Source organism: Rana temporaria, chromosome 8 (assembly GCF_905171775.1).
Source record: "Rana temporaria chromosome 8, aRanTem1.1, whole genome shotgun sequence".
Taxonomy (NCBI): Eukaryota; Metazoa; Chordata; class Amphibia; order Anura; family Ranidae; genus Rana; species Rana temporaria.
Genome location: NC_053496.1, coordinates 176651105 through 176674313, shown reverse-complemented (window position 1 = coordinate 176674313; position 23209 = coordinate 176651105). Strand labels below are relative to the sequence as shown.

At 44.1% G+C, this 23209-nt stretch overlaps 3 protein-coding genes across 3 annotated transcripts; all 3 read right to left on the bottom strand.

The window, feature by feature from the left end:
• Positions 1 to 1981: 1981 nt before the first annotated feature.
• On the bottom strand, positions 1982 to 4635 carry LOC120910108 (zinc finger protein OZF-like). The gene is made up of 5 exons (XM_040321979.1): positions 4607 to 4635; positions 4350 to 4491; positions 4032 to 4147; positions 3802 to 3949; positions 1982 to 3319 (listed from the first exon to the last, which is right to left on the bottom strand). The coding sequence occupies exons 2-5, from the start codon at positions 4411 to 4413 to the stop codon at positions 2238 to 2240; spliced, it is 1410 nt and encodes a 469-aa protein (XP_040177913.1). The 5' UTR covers positions 4414 to 4491; positions 4607 to 4635; the 3' UTR covers positions 1982 to 2237.
• An 11367-nt stretch (positions 4636 to 16002) lies between these two features.
• On the bottom strand, positions 16003 to 18815 carry LOC120910156 (gastrula zinc finger protein XlCGF17.1-like). The gene is made up of 2 exons (XM_040322037.1): positions 18652 to 18815; positions 16003 to 18095 (listed from the first exon to the last, which is right to left on the bottom strand). Exons 1-2 carry the CDS (start codon positions 18713 to 18715, stop codon positions 17056 to 17058), a joined length of 1104 nt encoding a protein of 367 aa, XP_040177971.1. The 5' UTR covers positions 18716 to 18815; the 3' UTR covers positions 16003 to 17055.
• Positions 18789 to 22215, bottom strand: LOC120910524 (oocyte zinc finger protein XlCOF29-like). Its single transcript, XM_040322281.1, has 4 exons — positions 21819 to 22215; positions 19634 to 19753; positions 19326 to 19503; positions 18789 to 18793 (listed from the first exon to the last, which is right to left on the bottom strand). The coding sequence occupies exons 2-4, from the start codon at positions 19727 to 19729 to the stop codon at positions 18789 to 18791; spliced, it is 279 nt and encodes a 92-aa protein (XP_040178215.1). The 5' UTR covers positions 19730 to 19753; positions 21819 to 22215.
• Positions 22216 to 23209: the final 994 nt, after the last annotated feature.

Genomic DNA, 23209 nt, shown 5'->3' with positions numbered 1-23209 from the left:
CTATGCATAATCTTCGCCAGGCGAAGATTATGCGGAGTGGGTGGAGCTTCGGAGAAGTCAGTGTGGTAATTAATTAATAGCTGTGCTGCAAAGTGTCCCTGAATTTTTTTTAAAAATGTTGGCAACTATGAGCAGGGGGCGGGGATTGTGCTCCTCCGGGCATTCCCGGCCAGGGCAAGTACTGTCAGTGAGTAAAGCGGTGATGTGGCGGCCTTTTTTGGGGGCATCAGATTGGCCCGGGAGGTGGCTGTGTCAGTTTTATTCCGGGACACTGTATTGTCCTGGAATGAAGGTGCCCGGGACAGACCTGCAAAATACGGGACTGTCCCGGGCAATCCGGGACACGTGGTCACCCTACGACAGATGTTTCTTGGGGGTGTTCTTCAAGTTTTTAGTATAAAGCCTCGTGCACATGATGAGAATATCAGATGAATGATAGTCTGTTTTTTTTTTTTGCATGCTGGTCTCATATCGAAAATGAAGAGGTTACTAAAGTTATGAAAATTCTCGCACTACAGCTCTCCTCCACCCTCCACACTACATTCACAAACAGCTCTCCTCCACCATCCACACTACATTCTCTGACAGATCTCCTCCCACCATCCACACTACATTCTCCGACAGCTCTCCTCCACCATCCACACTACATTCTCCTCCACCATCCACACTTCATTCTCCGACAGCTCTCCTCCACCATCCACACTACATTCTCCTCCACCATCCACACTACATTCTCCGACAGCTCTCCTCCACCATCCACACTACATTCTCCGACAGCTCTCCTCCACCATCCACACTACATTCTCCGACAGATCTCCACCACCATCCACACTACATTCTCCGACACCTCTCCTCCCACCATCCACACTACATTCCCTGACAGATCTCCTCCACCATCCACACTACATTCACCGACAGATCTCCTCCACCATCCACACTACATTCACCGACAGATCTCCTCCACCATCCACACTACATTCTCAGACAGCTCTCCTCCACCATCCACACTACATTCTCAGACAGCTCTCCTCCACCATCCACACTACATTCACCGACAGCTCTCCTCCACCATCCACACTACATTCTCAGACAGCTCTCCCCCACCATCCACACTACATTCACCGACAGCTCTCCTCCACCATCCACACTACATTCTCCGACAGTTCTCCTCCACCATCCACACTACATTCTCTGACAGTTCTCCTCCACTATCCACACTACATTCTCAGACAGCTCTCCTTCCACCATCCACACTACATTCTCAGTCTGCTCTCCTCCCACCATCCACACTACATTCTCCAACAGCTCTCCTCCACCATCCACACTACATTATCAGTCAGCTCTCCTCCCACCATCCACACTACATTCTCCAACAGCTCTCCTCCACCATCCACACTACATTCTCAGACAGCTCTCCCCCATCATCCACACTACATTCTCTGACAGTTCTCCTCCACCATCCACACTACATTCTCCGACAGCTCTCCTCCACCATCCACGCTACATTCTCCGACAGCTCTCCTCCACCATCCACACTACATTCTCCAACAGCTCTCCTCCCACCATCCACACTACATTCTCCGACAGCTCTCCTCCCACCATCCACACTACATTCTCCGACAGCTCTCCTCCCACCATCCACACTACATTCTCCGACAGCTCTCCTCCACCATCCACACTACATTCTCCGACAGATCTCCACCACCATCCACACTACATTCTCCGACACCTCTCCTCCCACCATCCACACTACATTCTCCGACAGATCTCCTCCACCATCCACACTACATTCACCGACAGATCTCCTCCACCATCCACACTACATTCTCAGACAGCTCTCCTCCACCATCCACACTACATTCACCGACAGCTCTCCTCCACCATCCACACTACATTCTCAGACAGCTCTCCTCCACCATCCACACTACATTCACCGACAGCTCTCCTCCACCATCCACACTACATTCTCCACTAACTACTACAGATATCACCTATATATTTTTTTAAATTATATAGTTTTTATTTCTTGGACTGAAAGTGCCACTGTATATTGTTCAGAAAAATCATAAGCTGAGTGTACTCCAATTTCTTATTGGATTTCCAGCATCCTCTGGTGTCTAACAAGTGAGTTTTTCTGAATGAAACATTTCCAACACACTGAACAAGAATAGTTCCACTTTCTCATATGAATAGTGTGACATCTGTGGTTTATATAGAGGTCTCTTTTCTGACTCCTTTCAGGTGTGACTTTTTTGGTGGCTGAGAAGGCTTTCTTTCTTAGTAAAACATTTCCCGCACTCTGAACATGTATAAGGACGTTCACCTGTGTGAATTCTCTGGTGTCTATGAAGGTCCTTGTTTTCAATGAAAGATTTCCCACACAGCAAGCATGGGAATGGACGTTCACCCGTGTGACTTCTCTGATGTCTAAGAAGATTTCCTTTACTAATGAAACATTTTCCACACTCTGAACATGGAAATGGACGCTCGCCAGTGTGAATTTTCTGATGTTTATGAAGGTTTCCTTTGTCGTTGAAATTTTTTCCACACTCTGAACACGAATAGGGACATTCACCTGTGTGAGTTCTCTGGTGTCGATGAAGGTCTGATCTGTGAAAGAAACATTTCCCGCATTCTGCACATAAAAAAGGACGCTCGCCAGTGTGAATTTTCTGGTGTTTATATAGGTCTTCTTTCTGAAGGAAACATTTCTCGCACTCTGAACACGAAAAAGGATACTCGCTCCTGTGACTTCTCAGGTGCGTAAGAAGTGTTTTTTTCTCAATGAAACGTTTTCCACACTCTGAACATGGGAAAGGACGCTCACCTGTGTGACTTCTCTGGTGTGTAAGAAGATTGCTTTTTACAGTAAAACATTTCCCACACTCTGAACATGGGAATGGACGCTCACCCTTGTGATTTTTCTTGTGTCTCAGAAGGTTTCTTTTTGCAGTAAAGCTTTTTCCACATTCTGAACATGAAAATGGAGGCCCACTCCTCGAGCGACTTCTCTGATGTTCGAAAAGTGTCCCGTTTTCAGTCAGAGTGTTCTTAACTACAAATCCTATCAATGAACTCTCCATTGTATGAACCACTTCATGGCCTAAAGAACCTTCAGTATATGAAATATGTGATTTATCAGAGGAGTCCTCAGGATTAGAGGGATCCATTAATCTCTTCACATAGTAAGCGGTGTGATGAGTAATTTGATTAACGAGATTTTCTTCTGGGGAATATTGTGCATTGTCATTATCTTCTGCATTACAATCTGAAGATAAAATACGATGTTCCTCAGGGGTATTGCAGCCATATTGTCCATCTGTTGGGAAACAATTGTGATATAGATGTTATAAAACGGAGGTGGACCTTTCATATGGTGTACAGTATCTCCTCCTCATTTGTTGGGAACATGACGTTATATTGAGGAATGGAGATGGACCTTTCATATGGTGTACAGTATCTCCTCCTCATTTGTTGGGAACATGACGTTATATTGAGGAATGGAGATGGACCTTTCATATGGTGTACAGTATCTCCTCCTCATTTGTTGGGAACCTGACGTTATATTGAGGAATGGAGATGGACCTTTCATATGGCCTTCTCCATGTCTGTCTGTCCACCTGCAAGGTGATTAATGTGGCCAGTCTCTGGGTGGAGACCAAACCTGATTTAAGCCAGCCAAGCCTGCAATCTCAGTATCTTCTCCTCATTTGTTGGGAATATTTTGAGTAGTAGGTACATTGGTTACTACCAGTGGTCATCTCTCTTTTTCTCTTACTGCATTTAGTGTATGTTTCTTACCAATGTTTATAGGCAGAGAAGATTTCTCCGGTTTACTTTCCATAATCATCTCCCCCTCCTCCATAGACTGCTGATCTCCAATCATCAACATTTCTTCATCTTCATCTTCCTCTTTAAACTCAACTTTGATGATTTTCAATTCTTCACACTAAACCCCAAAGATGACAAAATACATTTGTTAATAGAAACAAGAGATTACATCGAAGAATTCCTCTCATAGCTTAGAATACTTTTATTGGCTCTACATGTTCAGTCCCATGATGGTGAGGGATGGTGTGATCTTCTTCCTGTGTGGAATACAGAGGACGGGGACATCTCTCTGGTGGGTTCCCATTACTGGATCCATCTGTAGGAAACACACACACTGACTGAATACATTGTTTCAGTTTTCTTTTAGTGAACTGGATTGACATTTGCTTTTAACTAATAATGTAAACACATTTCATTTGTTGGGAACATGACATTATATGGAGGAATGGAGATGGACCTTTCATATGGTGTATATGTAAAATTGAATACTGCCTCTGTATTTAGTGTTTATTACTTACTTGTGTCCATATGTAGAGAAGATTCCTCCTGTTTACTTTTCATAATCATCTCCCCCTCCTCCATAGACTGCTGATCTCCACTCACCAACCTCTCTTCTTCTTCACCTTTAACGGTCAATTTGATTTCTTTTGGTTCTTCACCCTAAACCCCAAAGATGACAGAACACATTCATAAAAAGGAACAAGAAAATATATACAAGACAATCATTCCATAGCTTGGAACCATTATTGAGTTCTAATTGCTCAGTCCCACCTACCTGATGATGGTGAGGGATGGTGTGACCATCCTGTGTGGAATCCCAGGAAGACAGAGGACGGGGACATCTCTCTGGTGGGTTCCCATTACTGGATCCATCTGTAGGAAACACACACACTCACTGAATACATTGTTTCTATGTGTTTATCAGATGATGGGGGATCTAGGTGGACCCCTCCGTACTGCTCTCTCCTTTACAATAAAGTCTCCTCTTACCCGGTGATGTGAGGGGTGGCTGATTCTCCATCATGACGTCCTTGTAGAGATCCTTGTGTCCTTCTAAATACTCCCACTCCTCCATGGAGAAATAGACAGTGACATCCTGACACCTTATAGGAACCTGACACACACAATGATACAGTCACCATCCAGACACATCCCTTCTCTGTTACTGGATAATGTCCCCGAATTCCCGGCACCGCTCACCTCTCCTGTCAGAAGCTCAGTGATCTTCTTGGTGACTTCTAGAATCTTCTTGGCACTGGTTACCTCTGTTAGGCAGTGAGGTGGAGGATCTCCAGATTTTTTCTTCACTACTTTATAGTCCTGTGTGAAGAAATCAAGTGACATTTATAACGATGGACTTTTCAAAAATGTCTTCACTTCTCCATTCCGGATTTTATAGATATAAGAGTGATATTATGTGATCCTCCCAGAATTCTCCTCACCTCTCCGGTCAGAAGGTAGATGATCTTTAGGGTGAGATTTAGTATCGTCTCCGTCACATGGCTTTGGCCTTTATCCATTCTTCCAATAGTCATGTCTATGCAGGACTCTCCTCTCTGTAGATGGATAAAAAAAAACCTGAGAATTATCTGGACTGTGTCGGGATGAATAATGTCTGCACAGAGTTCCTCCATAGTTCTATTAATTCAGACTGCTTATTATACTATATACAGACCTTTAAAGCACAACTCTAACCAGAAACTAGGCTTAGATACACTGGAGAAATGTTAGATATTCTGTGGAGATATTCTTCTGTCTGTGTCCTGGTTTGGAAGATTTATCTTCACGACTTGTCCAGGTAATAGAAATCCAACAGAACAAAATGAGAGTGAAAAATCTGCCAAATTGGGATGTAGAGTGAACTAATCCTACAGAGGTCCTAATTTGTCCTTTTACAATTCAAAACTATTACATTTTAGGTTGAGTTGGGCTATAAAAAGGACTGACTTGGTATATATTAGACATGTGCATTCGTCCGAATGTCAGGTATTTTTGTTTTAACAAACGATAACGAAAGCACAGAGAATGAAAACCGAAAGATCCGACATAAACAAATGCTTTATTTTCGTTTTCGTTGCGGTCGAATGTGCCTAACCTTAACTCTATTGGTCCAATATTATTCTACATAAAGAGAAAAGATTCGACATTATAGAGACATGAAGAAGAGTCGACATAGAGAGAAAAGATTCGACATAGAGAGACATGAAGATTCGACATAGAGAGACATGAAGATTCGACATAGAGAGACATGAAGATTCGACATAGAGAGACATGAAGATTCGACATAGAGAGACATGAAGATTCGACATAGAGAGACATGAAGATTCGACATAGAGAGACATGAAGATTCGACATAGAGAGACATGAAGATTCGACATAGAGAGACATGAAGATTCGACATAGAGAGACATGAAGAGTCAAAATTTTTTTTTTTTTAAAGATTCTATCGAATCTTCTTTTTTTTTTTTTTTAGAACATTCGACAGACACCATAAGCCTTCAATGACAGATTCGACCTTAATTTAGATTTTCGGACGAATGCATTTGTTTTACGAAAAACAAAATAAATGAAAACGAATTTCGGGAGCAACTAAATAAATGTATTTTTCGGACGAAAACGAAACAAAATATTTCAGTGTGCACATGTCTAGTATATATTGGATCATGCTTGTCACCATTTGGAAAAAAATAAAGGGAACATCTTAAAGGGTCCAAGAAGAAAAATACACTTTTCCCTTAGGGTTACGGTTTGCCCTGTTTTAGGAAAATAGGAACTGGATGTACTGTGTGACGGTATCGGTATGATATCCCCGTCAAGCCTTCCCTCCTCTCCATACAAGAACATCACAGGATTCCCCACACATGAGTCAAGACTGGATGCTGGAACCAAGACTGATTTATTGACACAAAAACTCAGCTTATATGTGGTTACAGCCTGTTAGGAACGCCCCCCTCACACAGTGGGGTTTCCCATACAGATTATAGGAGACAAGTCGGAGCCGACCATGCAGACACATTTCTTTAGATAAAGACATCAGGGGAGTTAATTAATACACTGAAGCAATCAGAATAATTAACATACTACTTCTCTAATCATTTAGCCTGATGATACAATACTCATCTTTTAAGGGTAAACACAGATCTTCTTTACACAACACAATAGATCAATTAACCTTTAGAATAGTGAGGGGACATTAGCACGTCAATAACCTGTCAGAGCAATGAATCGCACATGAAATTCCTTTCTACCTCTACAGGGAGCAGTACACTGAGACATATAGGCAAATGTATCACAATGGCCCCCTTTTTGCTCCCTGCTCCGGCAAATCCGGTTGGACCTTTCCTGGTCCAGTAGGGTTGACGGGTTTAGAGCTTTTAGTCCGAGGTTAACTCCGTTTGGCATGACTGACCTCCCTTGGCAACTGCTTCAGACTCAGGTATGTCACCGGGTCGTCAGATCACACGCCGGTCAGTCCCCAAGTCTTTGTGCGATCTGCAAAGTCACCAGAAGTCAGTGTGAAGACAGCGAATGGGTCTGTGCGCCGCCATCTAGGTGTCCCGCTATGGGAGGGGGCAGGTTATGGCTCTGAAGTGACAATCACAGGAGATTCATAAAAAGAAAAAGTTATATTTGTTGAAATGCTGTAGCACTGGTGCTCAGAGTCCGGGGGGGGGGGGGGGAGAGGGGACTCAGAGCCCCATAAGGTCAGCCACCCCCTGCTCCCTCCGCAGCCGCCGGTTCTCCTCTTTGAGCTTCTCCAGCTCCATCTCCAGTTCATGGAGCCTGGGGGGGTCAGCCCGCTGTGACCTCAGGTGGTTGTTCTCCTCCTCCATGCGGCTTATGCACTCCTCCAGCTCTATGTACTCACGGATCAGATCCTGCTTGCTCATGTCCTGCAGGCTCTCCACGTGGTCCTTCATCATCAGGAACTGGGTGGTGGTGTAAGGGGCCACCGGTGGGCCCTTGGCGAACATCTCGGCCCGCATCTGGGGCGCCCGCTGCGATTCCATCTCCTCCAGTCGCTTCTTCTCCTCCCAGGTCCGCTGGTTATATGACTTCCAGGACCTCTTCTTCTTGGAGGGTAGCTGGCGGTGCCTCTTTCTGCCCAGCTCCCTCCAAGGCCCCTCCGGCTCATGGCTGTCGCCCATGACCAGCTGACAATGGTGTTCCCTGTTGTCCGTAATAACAGATTGTACCATGAGGGCTTCGTAAGGGGTGCCCAATGGTTCTTCCTGACCCAGCTCCTGGAGATCCCAAGCCGATTCTACACAATGGGCTGCTGCTGGTGGGCGGTACCCAGGTTGAGACCAATTTGACCTGGTGTTGTCATTCATGGGGCAATTCTGCTTGAAGTGACCCAACTGTTTGCACCGGAAGCAGCGTTGTTCGTTGTCCTCCTGGCGTGGGTAGCGAGGGCTAGATGTCATCGGTCTGTTAGGCGGTTGGTATCTAGCGGCTGGTGGGTGTGAGGGCGCCGTTGGTTGTGGAGGTTGTACCCGTGGTGTGACCTGGTTTGTCTTGCGAGTATCCGCATATTCATCCGCCAACTTCGCGGCCTCTGGTAGAGTCATGGGCCTGCGATCTCTCACCCAATCTTTGACATCCGTCTGGATGTGATTGTAAAATTGCTCCAGGAGCATTAGTTGCAAAATGTCCTCTGCGGTGGTGGCCTGGCTGCTGTTAACCCAGTTAGAGGCCGACAGGGACAGCTGGCATGCCCATTCTACGTAAGAGTCTTTTGTGGTTTTGCGTGAGTCCCTGAACTTCTGTCGGTGGGACTCTGGGGTTACTGCATAACGAGCCAGGAGCGCTTCTTTAACCCTGGCGTAGCTATGGATATCCTGATCTGGCACGGTCCGGAAAGCATCAGAAGCTTTGCCTGACAGTTTGCCTGACAATATTGCAACCCACTCTCTTCTAGCTATTCGGTGCAGGTTACATTGTCGCTCAAAATCCTCCAGGTAGTTATCAATCTCACAGTCCTTTTCATCAAAAGCTTTAAAAGCGCTAAACGGAATCTTCCTTGCGTCTGCTGTGCTGTACTCACTGTTCGTAGAAGGTGCGGCTGCTTGTTGGACTGCTGCCAGTTTTAACTGTAGCTCTGCGTCCCTTATTTGTTTATCCTTCTGTAGTTCTGCGTCCCTTATTTCTTTATCCTTCTGTAGTTCTGTGTCTCTTATTTCTTTAGCCTTCTGTAGCTCTGCGTCTCTTATTTCTTTAGCCTTCTGTAGTTCTGCGTCCCTTATTTGTTTATCCTTCTGTAGTTCTGCGTCCCTTATTTCTTTAGCCTTCTGTAGCTCTGCGTCCCTTATTTGTTTATCCTTCTGTAGTTCTGCGTCTCTTATTTGTTTGGCCTCCTCCGCTAACAGGTCCATCACTTTCAGCACCACATCCGGCGTTGGGTTCGGGCCGAACCACGCTAGCTTCTCTCTCATTAGCTTGTTGGCTGGCGATTCCTCCTCCTGAATCACTGGTGTCTCCATCTCTTGTACTGCTGGCGTTGCTGCAATCCCGTCCTCCTGGTCTATCTCCATTGATTCTTCTATGATGACCCGCTTGGTTTTGTTGCTAGCAATCCTTCCACGAACTTCCAGTAGTTCTTCCAGTGTCTGCTTGGAATCCCGGGTGTAAAGGAGAGTAGAAGGGAAAATCCCACTGCTACCAACCAATTGTGATGGTATCGGTATGATATCCCCGTCAAGCCTTCCCTCCTCTCCATACAAGAACATCACAGGATTCCCCACACATGAGTCAAGACTGGATGCTGGAACCAAGACTGATTTATTGACACAAAAACTCAGCTTATATGTGGTTACAGCCTGTTAGGAACGCCCCCCTCACACAGTGGGGTTTCCCATACAGATTATAGGAGACAAGTCGGAGCCGACCATGCAGACACATTTCTTTAGATAAAGACATCAGGGGAGTTAATTAATACACTGAAGCAATCAGAATAATTAACATACTACTTCTCTAATCATTTAGCCTGATGATACAATACTCATCTTTTAAGGGTAAACACAGATCTTCTTTACACAACACAATAGATCAATTAACCTTTAGAATAGTGAGGGGACATTAGCACGTCAATAACCTGTCAGAGCAATGAATCACACATGAAATTCCTTTCTACCTCTACAGGGAGCAGTACACTGAGACATATAGGCAAATGTATCACATACTGTATAAAACGTTTGATTCCTTCTCATGGGACTATCTGCGATATGTGCTACAGTGTTGGGGTCTCGGGGACTCAATTCTTTTATGGTTGACATCCCTTTTTTTTTTCTCAAGTATTTTATTTAATCATAGGACACAGTCGAGGACATACAACTGGGTGTTCCAAAAAACATAACACAACATTGAAATTAAACATCTCAGATTTAGAACACAGCATTGCTTCAGAAAGGCAGCATATTGGGTCGCCATCCAGAGTATCTCTCCTATTCCACCATAATAATGCTAAAAGTAATATATTAACTCCTGGCGGCCTCACCGTCTACAGAACCCTAAACCTTATATACTGCCCCATCCATAGTCCCGGACCTGTCCTAATCGATTTTATAGCTTTAAATATTAAGGAAAGGTTTTGGACCCCAGGGTCTGGGTCCATGAAACCAGAAAAGAAAAAGGAAAGAATTGGATAGAGGGGGGAGAAAAAAAAGAAGAGAGCAGAGAGAGAGAGAGAGAGAGAGAGAGACTAATGATAAGGTAGGGAAGGAGGGGAGGCTGAAAGAGTGTGAAATGTGTGTGAAGGTGAACCCTGTGTGAGCTCGCAGAATGCATGGAGGGGATAAGATGGAACCCTTGGGTGCCCCCTTAGCTGTTCAAGTTACTGTCAAGGAGGGTTATTCCCTCATCTGAAGCCAGAAAAAATTCCAAAGCAACCAGGTCTTAGAATAGCGTTCCTGCTGATGTCGTGTAGAAAGAACCAAATCTTCTAGAAACTATTCCTTAATCTGACACCAATGATGGGTTACTATTCCTCTCACTGACACCAACAACGGGATACAATTCCTCCCGTTGCTACCAATGATGGGGCACTATTCCTCCCACTGACACCAGCGATGGGGCACAATTCCTCCAACTGACACCAGTGATGGGGCACTATTCCTCCCACTGACACCAACGATGGGGCACTATTCCTCCCACTGATACCAGCGATGGGGCACTATTCCTCCCACTGACACCAGCGATGGGGCACTATTCCTCCCACTGATACCAGCGATGGGGCACTATTCCTCCTACTTACACCAAAAACATGTTACTATCCTGCCTATTGACACCAGCAATGTGGCACTCTTCTTCCCCTAATACCAAAGATGCATTGTTTACTCCCACTGATTGATTCTCACGTGGTTGCGGTCCCCGTCTGTTCCCGGGAATGGTGGTCATAAGTGCAGGGTGAGTGGCCATGCCCGCAAGTAGACTAAATTAAGCTCCATCATTGATCTCAGTGGAATAAAGCACCATTGTTGGTGTCAGTAAAATAAAATAAGTCCTATTGTTGGCATCAGTGGGATAAAATAAACGTGTTTGGAGAAAGCAACAGTTTTGGTCTAAAATCAGTCCTTCCTCAGGTCAAGGGACACAGCTTGTTACCTTGTGTGTATTTCTTTCCCTAAAACCACCCAATCCTTTCTACTCAAAATATTTGTGTGAAACAGTTGCAGGAGATAAAAGAATATGGAGGACGGGGATGAACACAACAAGATGTTGATGGGTGTAAAATGAAAAACTGTTATCAAATACCATAATTTTTCTTTCCTGATTCTTTTCCGTGGCAGCATACATGTAGGTTAGGCTTGGTCTTCAAGCTTCCATAGGATCTCCTACTATAAAACTGAAGACCTACCCAGCTGGTCCCATTTAGGTAAGAAGTCGTTACACTTTCTGGGGAGGGAAGCATGCTACCATGGAGGTAAGTCAGGAAAGGAAAATTAAAGTGTAACTCCACTTTTGTTGAGCAAAAAACATTCCTACATAGGATCTATGTACATTGCAAGGATTATAACAACCTTTGTTGTAGATTCCTACCTTTTGTTATTCTGAAGAAATCCCTGGGCGTTTGTCTGTGCCTCTGGGCTTAGTGGGTCTAATTGGAGAGGTTTCATAATTACCAGTCAGCTGTGGTAGCTGCAAGGCACTAGTGAGGAAATCTGCTGGACCTTTATCCTTTTAGACGTGTTCCTATTGGAAGCATCTCACCAAAAAGGAAATCTTTATTGCAGGTGATGCCTGAAATCTGACTTGCATCCTAGGCAGACTTCTGGGAAAATTGGTGAGCCAATCACACAATTTGCTTCCCCCCACAAAAGTGTAGTTACCTTTTAAGGTAAGTATTTGATACCAATTTTGCATATTCCCGACTATCTCATGGCAGCATACACGTAGGTTAGGCTTGGTCTCCGAGCTTCCATAGGACCCCCTACTAAAAGACGAAAGTCCTACCCAGCTGGTCCTATTCTTGTAAGAAGTCGTTACACTTTCTGGGGAGGGAAGCATGCTACCACAGAGGTAAGTCACGAAAGAAAAATTAAGGTAAGTATTTGATACCAATTTTGCGTTTTCACGACTAACTCATGGCAGCATACATGTAGGTTAGGCTTGGTCTCCGAGCTCCCATAGGACCCCCTACTAAAAGACGAAAGTCCTACCCAGCTGGTCCTATTCTGGTAAGAAGTCGTTACACTTTCTGGGGAGTTTAGCATGCTACCATGGAAGGAAGGTAATTAGTAAGTATTTGATATAAATTTTTCATTTCCCTGATCTATCTCATGACTACATACACATGTGGAAAAGAAATCGATCCTCACAGCGTCCATTGGATGGTCCAAGGACTTCCCACAATCTACGCAACCTGGTGGAAATTGCAATGGATTAACCTACGGTACCTAAGGGTATGATCCTATGTAGCTAGGAAAAAAAGAGAATGAAGCCTCCCAGGTGAAACTTCAACTTATTAGTATGAGGTCCTATGGGAGCTCGAGGAGCGGATCCTAACAATTACTAATGTGTATGTGGCTGTGGAGATAAGTTGGGAAAAATAATTCAAATAAGAATAATTTTATTACCTCCTCTGCTGCCAGTTCCAGCAATGTCTCCTCTCTACTTTCTCCCAAACTCACCTTTCACCCGGAACTTCATTTTTATACCTGACATCACTTCCTCTCTGTGCCTCACATCACTTCCTGTCTGTGCGTTCCATTGACAATTCGTAGGATCACCTTCTTGTGGAGACTATAAATACTGCAGCCTATATTATTTTTCAGTTCTATGAGGGCCAATTTATTATTATTATACAGGATTTATATAGCGCCAACAGTTAGCGCAGCGCTTTACAATGTAGAGGGGAGGGGGGGACAGTACAATTACAGTACAGAAGGGACGGGATGATGTGATCTTCATTTTATTAGCATATATTATATCAGAGTTAAAAACAAGAACATGTCTGGAAACTTGGTTGATTGAATAAAAAAGGGTTACTAAAGGCTCACATTTTTTTCTTCAAAATTACAAACATTTTATACTTACCCGCTCTGTGTTATGGTTTTGCACAGAGCAGCTCTGATCCTCCTCTTCTCAGGTCTCCTGCCACCTACCCGGGCACTCATGCTTTACCCAGACCCCCGTTCTGTGTGTCGGGTAAGTATTAGGGGGCTACACACTGAGACCTAGATTCACGTAGAGAGGCGTATCTTTTGGCGCATCCCATTTGCACTACGCCGACGTAACATAGTGAGGCAAGGCCAGTATTCACAAAGCACTTGCTCCTTAAGTTACGTCGGCGTAGCGCAAATGGGCCGGTGTAACCCTGCCTAATTCAAAGTAGGCATGTAGTGGGCGGGCTACATTTAAATTAACCGTGACCCCATGTAAATGAGGGCCGTTCGTATGGCACATGCGCGCGCATGCTCAAAATCACGTTGCAAATACTCCCTACGAAACGACGTCGGCTCAATGCTTTCGACGTGAACGTAACCTACGCCCAGCCCCTTTCACGTACGGCTTACGCAAACAACGTAAAATACGACGGCTGTTCCGACGTCCATACCTTGCATGGGCTGCGCCACCTAGAGAGGTGTTTTATCTTTACGCCGGCCTTTGTGTTAAGTAAAAGGCGTAGCTTACTGCGACGGGCGTACGTACATTCGTGAATTGGCATATCTTGCTCATTTACATATTCCATGCATAAATCAACGCAAACGCCCCTAGCGGCCAGCATAAATATGCACCCAAGATACGACGGCGTAGGAGACTTACGTCGGTCGTATCTTGGCAACAGTGAGGCGTATCTCAGTTTAAGAATGCGCGCAAACCTCTTTCTGTTAAAAAAAAGAATGCGCGCAAAGTAAGTCTCGTAAGTCTCTCTGAATCTGGCCCTGAACATTTATTACCGTCATTAAACTATAAACTTGTATCGAAGACTGTGGTATGTAGACAATTATTGGAAATTAGCATAGTACTGCAATGACAATGTTACAGTAAGTGAAAACAATAATAATCCATTACGAATAACAAATGCAGGTCCAGAGACAATTGTGCGAGAAAACGGTATGAACAGCTGCCAACTACGGGCTCACTTGGCCGACTTCTCCTTGGGAATTCGGAATAGAAAAAGAAAGTCTGATCCGGTGCCATCACAGACTCTGTGAACTATGGAGGAAACGCTTCACGGTAGAAAAGCACCTGCAGAGGTCTGACATGGTAGTACGCTAACAGCCACTTTTTCCAAAGGGGATTAGGAGATAGGAAGAAATCCAAAGAAGAAAGAAAGGGAAAAGCTAAGTTTTTATTGTCAGTGGCCAATAACTCCTCTATACGCATGATATAATTTACCATCCACGCTACATTCTCCAACAGATCTCCTCCACCATCCACACTACATTCTCCGACAGATCTCCTCCACCATCCACACTACATTCTCCGACAGCTCTCCTCCACCATCCACACTTCATTCTCCGACAGCTCTCCTTCCACCATCCACACTACATTTTCCGACAGCTCTCCTCCCACCATCTACACTACAGTCTCTGACAGATCTCCTCCACCATCCACACTACATTTTCCGACAGCTCTCCTCCCACCATCTACACTACAGTCTCTGACAGATCTCCTCCACCATCCACACTACATTCTCCGACAGATCTCCTCCACCATCCACACTACATTCTCCGACAGCTCTCCTCCACCATCCACACTACATTCTCCGACAGCTCTCCTCCACCATCCACACTGCATTCTCCGACAGCTCTCCCCCACCATCCACACTGCATTCTCCGACAGCTCTCCTCCCACCATCCACACTACATTCTACGACAGCTCTCCTCCATCCACATTACATTCTCCGACAGATCTCCTCCACCATCCACACTACATTCTCCGACAGCTCTCCCCCACCATCCACACTGCATTCTCCTAACAGCTCTCCTCCTACCATCCACACTACATTCTCCGACAGCTCTCCTCCATCATCCAAACTGCATTCTCCGATATCTCTCCTCCATCATCCACACTAAATTCTCCGACAGCTCTTCTTCCACCATCCACACTACATTCTCCAACAGCTCTCCTCCACCATCCACACTACATTCTCCGACAGATCTCCTCCACCATCCACACTACATTCTCTGACAGCTCTCCTCCACCATCCACACTACATTCTCTGACAGCTCTCCTCCACCATCCACACTACATTCTCCGACAGCTCTCCTCCACCATCTACACTACATTCTCCGACAGCTCTCCTCCACCATCCACACTACATTCTCCGACAGCTCTCCCCCCACCATCCACACTACATTCTCCGACAGCTCTCCTCCACCATCCACACTACATTCTCCGACAGCTCTCCTCCCACCATCCACACTACATTCTCCGACAGCTATCCTCCCACCATCCACACTACATTCTCCGACAGCTCTCCTCCACCATCCACACTACATTCTCCGACAGATCTCCTCCACCATCCACACTACATTCTCCGACAGCTCTCCTCCATCATCCACACTACATTCTCCGACAGCTCTCCACCTACCATCCACACTACATTCTCCGACAGCTCTCATCCAATATTCACACCACATTTTCAGACAGTTCTACTCCACCATTCACATTACATTCTCCACATACTACCACAGACTCCACCTATCAACAAATGTCACCAGGATGTACTATAAAAAAATATTTTTTAATGATACAGTTCTCTGGACCGAACAGTTCCATTTGGTATATTGCACTATACATTTATCAGCAGTGTTCTCCGATATGCATTTAGATTTCCTTTATGTGTAAAGCATTTCCTGCAGTCTGATCATAAAAAGTGTGTTTTTCCTGGTGCTTGACCAGGCTTTCTTTCTTACTGAAATGCTTCCCACACTCTGGACAAGAAAAAGGATGCTCACCAGTGTGAATTGTCTGATGTATCAGAAGTTTTGCTTTCTCAGTAAAAGATTTCACGCACTCTGACGCCCCCCCGTGTCAGCTCTACATGGCTCCTAGTTGGTGCGCAGAAAACTGCCGTCGATAGCGGCACACTTCCGAGTTCCAAGCTGGAACGCACCACGGCGCCGGGCGATGACATCATCGCGCGAGCGCCATATGCGTTTCAGCATGGAACGCACTACGGCGCCTGTCATTACCGGAGCGCCTGTAACACACATCATTGAGATGAAAACAGGAACTTGCATTGTCAGGATGGAAGCAGATGCTTGCTAAAGAGATGACGTATGTCCCTCCCTAACCCAAGCTTTTTCGTCTTTACCAACTGCATAAATACTGTGAATCTGTGTTCAATAAACTAAAGACCTTTTGATAACACTCAACTGTTCATGTGCATCATTGCGTTCTCTCTCAGATCTGACGGGTAACTATAGTGTTATTTTGCATTACCTGAGAATACACCTGGGTGGTTATATTAGATATTCTCATCAGTGACGTTATTTTACTCACTGCAACTCAATTTATAACATTTGTATCATGTTTTTTCTGGATTTTTGGTTAATATTCTGTCTCTATCATTTATCATATTCCATCAGCCTTCAAGAACAGACTCCACCTATAACTCAATAACACTATTGCCATGCTATGTACCCTTTAAAAAAATGAATTTGGTTTTATTACACACTTCTATGAACTGGATTGTTCCGCCTTACATTTGTTAACATAATCATCAGCAATGTGTAATTCAATGTCCAATCAGATCTCCTTACATCTCCCCAACTTTCAAATGTGACTTTTCTGATGTTTGAGGAGGCTTTCTTTCTTTGTGAAAGATTTCCCGCAGTCCGAACACAAATAAGGACGCTCTCCCGTGTGACTTCGCTGATGCCTAATAAGTTTCGCTTTGTCGTTAAAACATTTCCCACACTCCGAACACGAGAAAGGACGCTCCCCCGTGTGAATTCTCTTATGTTTAAGGAGGTTTCCCTTATCATTAAAAAATTTCCCGCACTCTGAGCACGAAAAAGGACGCTCACCTGTGTGAGTTCTCTGATGTTTAAGAAGGTTTCCTTTGTTACCAAAAAATTTTCCGCACTCCAAACACGAATAGGGGCGCTCCCCTGTGTGAGTCCTCTTGTGTCTAAGAAGGTCTGATTTCTGAATGAAACCTTTCCCGCACTCTGAACAGGTGAAAGGTCGCTCACCGGTGTGAATCCTCTGGTGTTTAAGAAGGTCTCCTTTCTGAATGAAACATTTCCCGCACTCGGAACATAAATAAGAAACCTCGCACGTGTGGCTTTTCTGGTGTGTAAGAAGCGTTCTTTTCTCAGCAAAGCATTTCCCGCACTCTGGGCATGAGAAAGGACGCTCACCGGTGTGACTTCTCTGGTGTACAAGAAGGCTTCTTTTTACAGTGAAACTTTTCCCACACTCCGCGCACGAGAAAGGACGTTCACTCGTGTGATTTTTCTGTTGTTTGAAGAGTGCTTCGTTTTCAGAGAGTGATTTCCGACACACTGAACATGTCAATGTTCCCTCCACTGAGTTACCTCCTACAAATCCTAAAGAAGATTCCGTGGGATTAGATGAATTTGCTGATTTATACAGACTATGAGGTCCAAGTGGAAGATCTGAAGTAAAAATATGTGATCTGTCAGGGTTTGACAGATCCATAGATCTCTCCAAATCATAAGGTCTGTAATGTATATCTTGAGTAAGCAGATTTACTCCTGGAGAATCCTGTGTGATGCCATTATGTTCTGCATTATAACCTGAAGATAACATGAGATGTCCTTCTGGGGTGTTCCCGATATAGCGCCCACCTGTTGGGAAACAATTTTAAAATTAATAAGAACTATTCATGTCCTACATTCAGGAATAACATATGCTGATAAACCTCTAAACAGTTTCTCTTAGCTTTGTTTTAGAATTGGGGGCGACCTTAACATTGGAGACGGACCTTTCAAATGGTGTACAGTATCTCCTCCTCATCTGTTGGGAACATGACGTTAGATTGAGGAATAGAGATGGACCTTTCATATGACCTTCTCCATGTCTTTCTGTCCACCTGCAAGGTGATTAATGTGGCCAGTCTCTGGGTGGAGACCAAACCTGATTTAAGCCAGCAATCTCAGTATCTCCTCATTTGTTGGGAACATGACATTATATTGAGAAATGGAGATGGACCTTTCATATGGTTTACTGTATCTCCTCCTCATTTGTTGGGAACAAGACATTATATTGAGGAATGGAGATGGACCTTTTATTTGGTGTACAGTATCTTCTCCTCATTTGTTGGGTACGTGTTTTTTTCTCTCGAAGAGAGCAGATGGAACTTTCATATGGTGTACTTTATATACATAGAAGTCGATTACTTACTTGTGTCTATTTGTAGAGAGGATTCCTCCTGTTTACTTTTCATAATCATCTTCCCCTCCTCCATAGACTGCTGATCTCCACTCACCAATGTCTCTTCTTCTTCCTCTTTAATCTCAACTTTGATGTCTTTCAGTTCTTCACCCTAAACACCAAAGATGATCCAAAAACATTTTTAAAAAAGGTACAAGAGATTACATGGAAAAATTTAATTTCACAGCTTAAAATATATTTTTAAGTCTAAATGGTCATTCCCACCTACCTGATGATGGTGAGGGATGGTGTGACCTTCCTGTGTGGAATCCCGGGAATACAGAGGACAGGGACATATCTCTGGTGGGTTCCCATTACTGAATCCATCTGTAGGAAACACACACACTGACTGAATATTGTTTCTATGTGTTTATCAGATGATGGGGGATCTAGGTGGACCCTGCGTACTGCTCTCTCCTTTACAATAAAGTCTCCTCTTACCCGGTGATGTGAGGGGCGGCTGATTCTCCATCATGACGTCCATGTAGAGATCCTTGTGTCCTTCTAAATACTCCCACTCCTCCATGGAAAAATAGACAGTGACATCCTGACACCTTATAGGAACCTGACACACACAATGATACAGTCACCATCCAGACACATCCCTTGTCTGTTACTGGATAATGTCCCAGAATTCCCGGCACCGCTCACCTCTCCTGTCAGGAGATGAATGATCTTCTTGGTGACTTCTAGAATCTTCTTGGCACTGGTTACCTCTGTTGTCAAGCAGTGAGGTGGAGACACTGTGATGGGTGATGTCCTCTGAATACGGCTGCTGGGTGTTAATGGTTCACCAGATATTTTCTTCACTACTTTATAATCCTGTGTAAAGAGAAAAAGTAATAATTATAACAACAGACTTCCCAGAATCCTCCTCACCTCTCCGGTCAGGTCTGTGTTTTATTAATAAAGATAAGAGTGATGTCATGTGACCTCCCAGAATCCTCCTCACCTCTCCGGTCAGCAGGTAGATGATCTCTAGGGTGAGATCCAATATCCTCCTCGTCATGTGACTTTGCTCTTCCTTCATCTTCATTGATGTGGTCATGTGACTTACACAGGCCTCTCCGCTCTGTAGACGGATAATAAACTGATAATTATCTGAACTGTACCGGGATTAATAATGTCTGCATAGAGTTTCTTCATCTCAGATGGCTTCTTATATGATATTACAGGCTTAGGTTAACTTTATTCCAAAAGTATATCAGAAAAACCCTCTAGAACGCTACACAATCTTAACCATTTTCTTCACTCAATCTAAAAACTATAAATGAGAGTTAAAACCTCTGTTGAGATATTCCAGTGCCTGTGTTCGTGTTAGGGAGATTTCCTTCACTTTTCTTCCAGTAAATGTCAAACATAACAGGATATGAGGGAAAATAAATCCAAAGGGGCTATAGGAATAATCAGACAGAGGTTCCAACGCTACCTTCTTCATAGAAAACAAAACATATTAGCTAATGTAATGCTTTCAAAAGCGGTCTAATGCCTTGTACACACAATCGGAATTTCAGATGGGATAAAATCTGATGGAATTTTCATTAGGAAGTCACTTCAAGTTGTTTTGAATACACACTGTCACCGTCCAAAACGCAGTGACGTAAAACACTACGACGAGCCGAGAAAAATTAAGTTCAATGCTTCCGAGCATGCGTCGACTTGATTCTGAGCATGCATGTTTTTTTCTCCGTCTGAGTTTCACACAGACGATCGAAATTGTTCCATTTCTAAACTCCAGCGGAAAAAGGTTCGATGGGGTCCACACACAGTTGGAATATCCGATGAAAAAATTCCATCTGACTTTTTATCGTCAGAAATACCGATCATGTGTACAAGGCATTACTTGGTAATTATGGGATCATAGTTGCCAACAAATGAAAATACAGTAAATAAGGGAGCACCTTAAATGGTTTATGAAGACAAATTTCTGTTGACATTGTAGTGTCGTACTTGTTGGTTTCAATGGTATAAAATAAGCCCCATAATTGGCGTCAGTGGTGTAGAATAAGTCTCATCATTGGTGTCAGTGGGATAAAATTAGTCCCATCGTTGGTGTTGGTGGGATTAAAAAAAGCCCCATCATTAATTCCAGTGGGACAAAATAAGCCCCATCAATGGTTTCAGAGATAGAAAATATCTTCCTTAGGAAGGACCTTGCCGGGGACTGAGGTACTCACTAGGTCCATCTGGCAGAAACCAGACAGACCCCGTTCTCTGGAGTGTCTGCCGAAACAGACCCACCCAAGTACTCGGTGGGACTCCCCTGAAGGGAGACCCCATGAGAGAGGGTGAACTATGCCAGAAGGCCATGTCCACCCCCTCCCAAGACTTTCAGGGCAGGCCCCCAGTAGTAGCCGGGGCCTGTAGAGTAAGACTTGACAGGCTGTGAGGAGGGCAGCGGCGGCGACAGGCATTGAGTCGCTGATTGCCACCATTACTAGTAAAAAAAAATGTCCCCGGATTTCATTTTAAAAATCTGGTCACCTTAAAGTAGAGGTTCACCCTAAAAACATGTATTTAACATTCCATTCAGCATAATTCCAACATTTACACTATGCCGTTTTTTTTGCTGTACATCCAATCTTATTGTTATTTTCCACCCGGCTTCCGGGTTCTCACTCCCGCGGGAGTAGGCATTCCTAAGCAGAGGCTAGATGATTGACGCCTTGTGAAAAACTTCTCCCCGGCGCATAAGGCGCGTCACCAGTTTCCGAAAGTAGCCGGCTCTATATGGGGCCTGCGCAGTCAGCTCTACACGGCAGGCGCCGTATAGAGCCGACTAGCAGTTCGGCTACTTTCGGAAAACTGGTGACGCGCCTTATGCTCCGGGGGGGAAGTTTTTCACAAGGCATCAATCATCTAGCCTCTGCATAGGAATGCCTACTCCCGCGGGAGTGAGAACCCGGAAGCCGGGTGGAAAATAATAAGACGGTATGTACAGCAAAAAAAAAAACTACATAGTGTAAATGTTGGAATTATGCTGAATGGAATGTTAAATACATGTTTTTAGGGTGAACCTCCGCTTTAAGTTACAGAGAAACAAAGTATATATCATAAGCCAAAAATTACGGGTGTCTACACTGTAACCATTCACGTGATTAATAAAAAATGCGATCTGTGATCCTTTTGCGACTTACCTTGTAACTTTGTACCTAGATTTGTCTCCTAATTTTTCCAAACTCATTACCTCGTATAAAACTTTCTCAATTGATTACCAATTCTGCAACCACCCGATCATTTCTCCTAAATATATTTGTATGTGTACCAGTTACTGGGTGTAAATCTAAAATAATACCTTCTTGTCTCCTCTCTCTACTTCCTCCTGACTCACCTCTCACCTGGAACTTCCTGTCTGTGTATTACATCACTTCCTGTCTGATCTTTATATCACTTCCTGTGTCTTTGCGTTCCATTTAAATGCCTTTGATCGTCTCCTTGTGGAGAATATAAAAAACTGCAGCCTGTGTTGTTTTTCAATACATTGACAGCTGCGTTCTGGGGCGTTCTTCAATTTGGTTGTATACAGTACACGCCTGAATTGAAGGCCAAAAAAGGAAAGAATACAAGAAAAAAAAGTTCTATTATATATCAAAATTAAAAAAAAACATGCAAAACTAATTAATGGAGAATGGGAAGTGAAATTGAAACAGTTAAGGCACAACTATTTATTGGGCCATTTAAGTGTCTCCATGTACACTTAAGCCTTGTACACACAATCAGACTTTCTGTAGACAAAGACTCAGACTTTGGTCCAAAGGGCGTTGTCCAGGAACTTGTCTTGCATACAAACGGCACACAATTTTCGGCCAACAAACACGAACGTAGTTACGTACTACATCGTTTTTCAGCTCTTTTGCGCCACCCTATGGGCACCTTGGCTGAGCCATCGACCAGTAGACCCTTCTAACACTAACCACCAATCTAAACAGTTTCTTCTTCCAATGACCACCAAAATAAACACCAAGAGGACATTTTCTTTACTGACCACCAATGTAAGAGGACGTTTTCTTTACTGACCACCAACATAGCTCCCAACTGTCCCTGATTTCGAGGGACTGTCCCTGATTTGGAGCAATGTCCGTCTGTCTCTCATTCCTCCTCATTTGTCGCAAATTTTGGTCTGATCTATATAGATGTATATAAAATGCACGTTTCATCTATCAGGAGCAGTGATTTTAATAATGCTTGAAGTGAAACAATAAAAGTGAAATATTATTTTAAATTTCTTACCTGGGGGTGTCTATAGTATGCCTGTAAAGTGCCACATGTTTCCTGTGTTTAGAACTGTCCCGCAGCAAAATTACATTTCTAAAGGAAAACAAGCCATTTAAAACTACTCGTGGCTATAATATCTATCTTTGCCCTCTCTTTGAAATCATCAGTAACCAGAAGTTACTTTACCACTCCTATGCAGACGACACACAACTGTATTTCCGCATCTGCAACAAAAAGGATCATTCTCTTGGACTAGAGAAATGCCTCACTCTAATAGATAGCTGGATGACCAACAGTTATCTTAAACTCAATG